Source organism: Silurus meridionalis, chromosome 21 (genome assembly GCF_014805685.1).
Source record: "Silurus meridionalis isolate SWU-2019-XX chromosome 21, ASM1480568v1, whole genome shotgun sequence".
Lineage (NCBI taxonomy): Eukaryota > Metazoa > Chordata > Actinopteri > Siluriformes > Siluridae > Silurus > Silurus meridionalis.
In genome coordinates this window covers 8,950,541-8,959,209 of record NC_060904.1, presented here as the reverse complement: position 1 = coordinate 8,959,209, position 8,669 = coordinate 8,950,541, and the positions used below count along the sequence as shown (strand labels likewise).

At 38.7% G+C, this 8,669-nt stretch overlaps 1 protein-coding gene across 5 annotated transcripts in view; it reads left to right on the top strand.

The window, feature by feature from the left end:
* Positions 1–511: 511 nt before the first annotated feature.
* Positions 512–8,669, top strand: part of asap1b (ArfGAP with SH3 domain, ankyrin repeat and PH domain 1b) — a 78,880-nt gene continuing 70,722 nt past the window's right edge. For all 5 annotated transcript variants that reach the window (XM_046834027.1, XM_046834024.1, XM_046834026.1 and 2 more), the window contains exons 1-3: positions 512–650; positions 882–959; positions 2,426–2,552. In XM_046834027.1, coding sequence (XP_046689983.1) covers positions 904–959; positions 2,426–2,552 — 183 coding nt within the window. In that variant the 5' untranslated portion in view covers positions 512–650; positions 882–903. The remainder of the gene's footprint in view (positions 651–881; positions 960–2,425; positions 2,553–8,669) is intronic.

Genomic DNA, 8,669 nt, shown 5'->3' with positions numbered 1-8,669 from the left:
GAGGATTACTGTATTACAATATAATCATTATATAGTGAGCTGATATGGTATGTACTTCTTGCTAATTTTACAACATAAAATTCATTTGTACATTGAATGTAACTAATAGATGCAGCTGAGCAGTTGAAATAATGATAAGGACTTTGCTTCATGCTCCCCAACAGTCCTAGATTTTTAATTTACATTCAGAACCGTGTATAAGTTTGCTGTGTATTTTTTATTTTGTGTATGTAGTGTGAACTACACCAGCCAGGCAGACTAAGAAACAGAGAGAGAGTTTAAGATCTCCTGTGAAACTCTGGACATCGCTTGCTGTTCAGGAGGCACAAATGCATGAGGAAACTCCTCCACAGCTCTGCCATTTCCTTCCACAGTGCTAGTGCATTTCCTCATTTCCTGCTGCTTTAAATTCTGGATCCTGTGCCTATTGTCGTTGGCTATTTTTCCATACACATTGTAGCTTCTCCCTTCCTCTGGAATAGAACACACACACACACACACACACACACACACACACACAAAGCCACTGAGCTCATTAAGGATGGCAGTGTGTATAGAGTTGCCATGAAGCTTACAGAGAGAAACTTTTCTCGTCTTGACACTTTGCTTGATGTACACTAATTAGGCAACAACCACCAGGAGTGTTTGGGGTAAGTGTGTTTAGTTCAGGTCTGATTATTTAAAAACAATAGGTCTGACTTCAACACTGAAGCTTAAAGAATATTTTGGATATTTAATATTAACTAATTCAAATGTCAACAGATGGTTTTTGATACCTTTTTCATGTAATAACACCATCTGAGATTAAGATAACAACAACTAAAAAAGCAGGGTTTTTTTCTAAAAAATGTAACTCTCGATTTCATTTATTATTTATTAAGGCCAGAAACTAACTGCAAAGGTATGAGAGCATCAACGTCCCGTTTAAGTTTTTCCTCAAAGGACCCTTTATGGAACCGGTAAGAAATGTAGCTTTTGTCATGCAAATATATTTGTTTAACTACATGAATGTCTGTAAACAACCTGTTGATTTTTATATGTAATGCATTGATTCATTGATATTTGATGATTAGTGTCCATAGACAGTGTTTATTTGACGAATTGATTATTAATCATATTCTTGATATTGCCTTAAAAAAAGTCACATAAACAAAGTCACACTTCTCAAATGCTTGAGTGACTTAAAGACATTCCCGCATCTGATGTAGGTTTATTTCAGTCACAATACAATTTTACATTTATTTTATTTATTTATTTTTTAATTATGCCACATAGAAATATATAATAATGAGTGATTTTTTTAAATATTATATTATGTACATTATACATTTTCTATGGCTCATATTATGTTGTGGTTTTTAATTAGAATATAATATTAGACTTACTAGATTTGGAAACAAAAACATACAAACATTTGCAAATCATTCAGAAAAATAAGAAAAGAATAACAACGATATTTAGTGTTTTATATATTTCTTTATTGTCATTTTCAAATCTTTGCTTAAATTATTTTATGTAAAATATTAAATGTTATTATAAAAAAATGACCAGTTTCTATAACAGCTATTATAAGTTCCACTGAATTTATGACCAAAATGCATTTTGATAGTTGAGGAAAAAGTGGCCTCTTTCCTAAACGCTGTCCCATTGGTGGACAACTTAAACAGCTTTAACACTTTTATTAAGATGCATAATTAGGTAAAAACAAACAAACAAACAAACAAAAAACCCAATCATAAATGTGTTATTCATTTTTCATATAGTGATTTTCTCTTTAGCATCATGTTCTCGGTATCACAAGAGCGGCGCGTGACTCCGGGCATGCGCAGTCGTCACTGTGGGCGGATGAAACAGAGAGAGAGAGAGAGAGAGAGAGAGAGAGTCTGTGTGTGTGTCAGTCAGTCAGTCAAGAAGCTGTGTATTTATTTGACAAATTACCGGATAAACAGGCTGCGTGGTCGTTGAATAGTTTCGTTGGGCTTCGAAAGAGACCGTGTGCACCGTGATATGCCGTTTTGTTAGCAGTTAGCGTTAGCGACGCTCGTTTGGCACTTGAACATCACCGGGAATGTGGGCATCTGCCGCTAGTTCATTTCACCGCGTGTGATGGAACCAGGACCGAATCGTTGAGACAGCCGTGTTCGGGGCTTGTACAACTAAAAACGTCCACACAGACAGGAAACGGGACATTAATCAATATATTCGTTTATAAATCTTGAAGGTTTTGTTTGGTTATTTCGCACTCGTTTTCGCAGAAGGTTGCTTTGCTGCGCGTGCGACTGGCATCTCGTGCGCGCGCGCGCCCTCCCAACCACTCACATACACGCGCACACACTCAGCGCCTCGGAAGTTTGTTTGTCTGTGAATGATTTCTGTTGTCTAAAGACCCATTTGCACGTTGTGTTTGGACTACACCTGGCTGTAGGATGCCGGATCAGATCTCGGTGTCCGAGTTTCTCTCGGAGACGACGGAAGACTACAACTCGCCCACCACATCCAGCTTCACGACCCGCCTCCAGAGCTGCAGGAACACCGTCAGTGTTTTAGAGGAGGTAAGAGCTGCAAAAAAAAAAAAAAAAAAAACCATAACAAAAAAACATGGCCTGCGTGTCTCATAAGACCGCACTGATGGCGATGAGTCAAAGAATGAGGAGAAAACAGACCCAGAGTGGGCGATATTGTTCAGGTTTTCACACTCTGGCATGCATCAGAGCTGTGCAGATGGAGCGTGGCAAAGCGGTATCATACTCTCTGGGTTCCTTATGCTTGATAAAAGTATCAAATGCAAATTTTTGTCCTTTCAGATTGTAAAGCATATTTACTTTCTCTCATTTTTTGACATCATTAATGCATCATGTTTTTTTGTCCCCCTTTACATCCTCTAATAGTGCAATCAGACATTGTTATAAAGAGAACCATTATTATAATGAAGTAATGTAAGTCTGTTATAGGCTCTGACAGTGTGGTCATCTCGTTTATGTAGCCCCTGTGTTCTTAGAGAGTCTAGAAGTTACCTGATGATCTAGAGTAGTTTGGATCTTCATGGTGCTCATCATGATGGTTTTCACAACAAACCGTGTTACACCAAAACTTGGTGAGGCTCATGGTGGATCTGAATCCTGGGAACTGTAGGTGTAAGGGGGACAGTACATACTTGGGTAGGATGCCAGTTCAGTCACAATGCACATTTATGCACACAATCCCACATATAGGATTCCAATGGGGTGTTTTTGGGTGGTGGAAGGACTATGGTGTAACCATAGGAAACCTACAGTGCCATGAGGAGAACATACGGAAATTTAGTTAGACAGTAACTTTAACTAGTTACTGTACCAGTATATCAGAACTACCCCATGCACCACTATGCTGCCCACTGTGTTTACCAAGTACTGCATTTTCTAATGAAAGTGCAGACAGTGGTAGTCAGTGATTGGTTGTTTGGTGCAAAAGTGATCAGTAATTGGTCACTGGGTACAATGGTGAGCCGTGATTGGTCATTGGGTGCGGTGGTGATCAGTGATTGGTCATTGAGTGTGATGGTGATCCATGATTGGACATTGGGTGCGATGGTAATCCAGGATTGGTCATTGAGTGCGATGGTGATCCATGATTGGTCATTGGGTGCGGTGGTGATCCGTGATTGGTCATTGGGTGCGGTGGTGATCCGTGATTGGTCATTGGGTGCCGTGGTGATCTGTGATTGGTGATCTGTGATTTGTGTAAGAGCATCTCAGTCAGGCTTGTCTCAGTGGTGGTGAGTTGACTGAACTTGCTGCTTCAGCTTATGCAAACAGCTCTGTGATGTGAAATGAAGAGCCATGTCAAGGGCGTGACAGTCAGTAATGTCTGCTTAGAACATCAGCAGATTTTTCTATTAAAAAAGTGCACTACTGTCATAAATTTGTCCACACTGGGCTCAGGCCCTTCCCCAGGTGGAACTTTCAGAATGAATAACAGGAACATGACACATAGCAGACAAGTGGCTATTTAAGTTCGTTAGCTTTTGACATTTAATGAAACAACTCAACAGATTCACCATAACCATTCAACTGAACAACTCATTCCTACCTTTGTATCAGTTAGCAGTTTTCAAATAACAACCAAAAAAAATAGTGTTTTTTTCCCAGACCAATACAAAGGCAGGAAAGAGCTGCAGGGCGAATGGTAACGTTGGGACCTCATATCTCGTCTGACCTTCTCTTTTACAGTTATTTCCCACAGGGATTCTGTTTTTTTCACAAATTGTATAATGTGGCCAAAATGTTAAAGCAATGAAACATTAATTTAAACAGCTACTGTCGTGCATTCTCTACATCACACCACTAACATTGTATACATTCGTACAGTATTTTCAGCTGTTCGAGTTAAACAGCTTTTTAAACAACTTCACTGTGTCTTTGCTCATTTACATGTGTGGAGGTATTAGGTAATCATTTTGTTAATGTGGGATGATTTGGCTGTCCATGACCTAGGGGAATTTTTTGTTAGTACTTATACCTGAAAAAAGTTTTAACCATTAAGTCATTTAAGTCACTTTCTTGTGATGCATGTGGTCAGAGCAAAATGACTACCATAATTTCCAGACTATTAAACGCACCCAAATATAAGCCGCACCCACTGAATTTTACAAAGATTTTTATTTTGAACATAAATAAGCCGCAGGTGTCTACACTGAAACTAATGAACTTTACACAGGCTTTAACGAAAGACAGTGTCTGTTACACAGTGTAATGGGTGAAATACGTTGTGGCTCCTTTAAGAGCAGAGCGGCATTTTGGGAATAGCCTGCCGCCGCATTTTACCGGTATTACTGCATGTGTGCAAGACCGAGGAATATGTCCTTATTATTTTCTGATGCTCATTTTTAAGTTTCTTTGACTAACCCGTAACGCTATAAAAAAGCACGAGTTTGGAAACCTGTCTGTGCTTATATGATTTCTGCTGTAACTGGAGTTAGTGAGCTCTCCCATGACCCTGATACAACGCGTTACAACGACTTCTAAACAGTAGCCTACCAAGAAAGTCATTGTTCACTGTCTTCCTTCTTCCTTTCACAACTATTTCTCTATTTATTTTGGTATCATCGTGCGTTTAAAAATCACCATCGGTGAAGCTTTTCTCCTGATGCCGTGCAGCTCAGAACACAGGTGAAGTGTGTTTTTTCATGCCCGGTTGTTTTCAGCGTGACAAATGATTCGCATTTCCTGTTGACAGTCTGAGTGAGCGGCAGGTCAAACGTCAGAGGAACCTCATCCATATTTATGATGTGGTGCGGCCCGATTCAGTGGGAGCGCTGTTTAATATAAAGAGTTTCATTGGTTCACCTGAACCCGTTCGGCAATTTCATTGGTCTAATGTTATGGTGCTCAGTTTTTTGGCTTGAAGTTTGTGAAACCGGGAAAAACCCTGGAAAAATCCATAAATTAGCCGCTTCGTTGTTTAAGCCGCGGGGTTCGAAGCGTAGGAAAAATTAGTGGCTTATAGTCCGGAAAATACGGTACTTGTTTTTGCTTTGTTATGCCATGCCTGTCAAACACAACGTTTGTGCAATGGAATTGCTCGTATAGTTGAAGCTTGATGCTGTATTTCAGAGTTCAGAATTAATTTCAGTGAAACATCTAGAGAATGATCAGGTTTGTTGACCATGAGAAACAGCATTTTTGAGTTAAAGTGAATGTGGGAGAAATGCAGTCTCTCTTTAATTCTTCTTTTTCATATTATTTTTATAATTAGCTTCTTACTGCTAGCTGTAGCTTCTTTGGTGAGATTAACATTGATTTTAAAAGAATGAATAATATTAGTCTTTTCTTTTGATAAATGTTTTTTTCTTTCTTTCATGTACACCACTAGTGTAGAAGTTTGGGTAACAAAAAATGTTTTGTTAACTGCTAAAAGGAATGCCAATATTTATATAAATGAGAATTGTAAGAAGCCAAACACTTTTCTTTAGAAGAGTGGGAAAATTATGATCAATTTGGTTTGATCTTGCAGAACATCATTGTCAGAATTGCTCATTAATATTAACATAGTGCTTGGAAGTAAAAAGTGAGAGGTTGCAGGGCCAATCATTTTTAAATTAGCTATCGTTCAATACACACAAATCAGAGTCTGATCTTGCAGATCTGTACAAAATACACCAAAAAAATCACTTGTTGGGACTGTAATTGGCTTCCACAGAAAAACCATGACTTAACTTTTCTCGGAATGATAATGCATCTGTTCAGTGCACATGTTCACATGGCTGATGTGATTTTATAATCCAGATTAGGGCTGAAATGATTTCTCGAGTATTATTTGTCTCAATGCTTCGATTAGTCCATTTAACTAAAACTGAGCACTGTGTTTCCCCACAGACCATTTTTATTGATGAACCACCCGCTAAACTCTAGAGCGCTCTGGGGTCCCATTTAAAAACGTGGGGCACACACAAAACGGGGCTGCAAATGTGAATGACACTTTCTCACCTTCTGCACTTCCACGTTGTGTGTACGCGGAGCTCAGAGTTTACTTACAGGTGCACACTTTTTCCTGTTTTTTTTTTTAATAGACCACAACGTTTTCAGCCTCGTTTTGTGCGTACGCCAAGTTTATAAATGAGACCACCGGACAGGTAAAAACAGAAGATACTGCAGAATGAAAAATGGAGCAATGAAGAGAAAACTGTGAGGGGCGAGGAGAAGATTCAGGTCAAACAACACAACAAAAAGTTACTAAAACATAAAGAAAACACCATACTGTGTTAATACCTTATAATTTAGTCATTTAAAATTAGTTTTTATATTTTTTATTGATGATTTATTTATTTTTATATTTGTATTTGTATTTTATTGTAATTTTTCTAAAAAGGAAATAAATTACTTGTTAATTTTAAGAGACCCGTCTTATTTTCTCTTGTATATTTAGAATTGCTCTTTAATGAAGAAAAAGTACTTCTTACCTGATTACTTGATTAATCAATTGACTAATCAGTAGAAATCAATTACTACAATAATCGATAGCTGCAGATATAATCCAGATTAAATACATTTGAGAAGGGTAATGTGTCCGTAGTAATAGGAGTGTTTGACTTTGGGATAAGCAGTTATGCTAATGTACCGCTAAACTATTAAAGCATCCTGTATGTATGTATGTATGTATGTATGTATGTATGTATGTATGCATCTATCTATCTATCTATCTATCTATCTATCTATCTATCTATCTATCTATCTATCTATCTATCTATCTATCTATCTTATTATCTGCTAATATATTATACACTATCTCACAAAAGTGAGTACACCCCTCACATGTCAGCAGTAATTTTAGTATGTTTTCTCTTGGGACAATACTATAGAAATGAAACTTGTGCATAAGTGCAGCCTGTATAGCAGTATAGATTTACTGTGCTTTGGAAAAAAAACCACTCCAAACAGCCATTATTGCCAAAATAGCTGGCAAAAAAAAAAAAAAAGAGTACATAAAAGTGATAACAGCTATATGTTGTGTCACCATGCTAAGCCACATGTCCTATTTATCATGTTTTTGTCTGCTTGATTGGACATTACAAATTTGTTCATGTTGTATTAGAGCAGTTAAAATGTAGTGCTTTGAGTACAATTCTCTCATAGTGACCACTGAATGTTCAACATGGGACCTTGTGGCAAAGCATTTGAGAATTAGAATTGTTGCTCTCCACAAAGATGGCCTAGACTAAAAGAGCAGTAACACCCTGGAGCAGTACAGTGGCCACAGTTACACAGAGGTTTTCCAAGACGAGTTTCCTCGGAACAGACCTCGCAAGGGTCGATTAAAGAAGTTGAGTCCTTGTGCTGTGCGTCAGGTGCAGAAGCTGCTTTAAAAAACAGACGCATGAGTGCTGCAGCATTGCTTTTTTTCAGAAGCGGAAGGTTTGCTTGTCAGTGTTCAGGTCATACGTCGCACACTGCAACAAGTGGGTTTGCATTTTTATCCTCCCAGAAGGAAGCCTCTTCTGAAGCTGGTTCACAATAAAGCCTGCAAACAGTTTGCTGAAAACAACCTGTCCAAGAGCATGAATTACTGGAACCATGTCATGTGGTCCGATGAGACGAAGATAAACTTGTTTGGGGCTAAGATATTGTCCAGCATGTGTGGCGACGTCCTGGTGAGCAGCACCAAGGAAATTGTGTGTTGCCTACAGTCAAGCATGGTGGTGGTGGCATCATGGTCTGGGGCTGCATGAGTGCTGCTGGTACTGGGGAGCTGTGGTTTATTGAGGAAAACATGGATTCCAACATGTACTGTGACATTCTGAAGCAGAACATGATGTCCCCCCCTTCAGAAACTGGTCCGATCGGCAGGTTCCCAACATAATAACGACCCCAAACACACCACCAAGATGACAACTGCCTTGCTGAGGAAGCTGAAGGTGAAGATGGCCACGTATGTCTCCAGACCTTAAGTGAAAGGTGAAATAGCACCATGTGTCTAACATCCAGCAGATCTATGATGTCATTATGGAGGAGTGGAAGAGGATCCCAGCAACATCCTGAGTTTTGGTGAATTCCATACCCAGGAGTTTTAAGGCAATAACAATGGTGCTCACACAAAATATTGACACTTTGGACACAGTTTTGACATGTTCACTAAGGGTGTACTTACTTCAGTTTCCAGCTATTTTGACAATAAAGACTGTATGTTGAGTTATT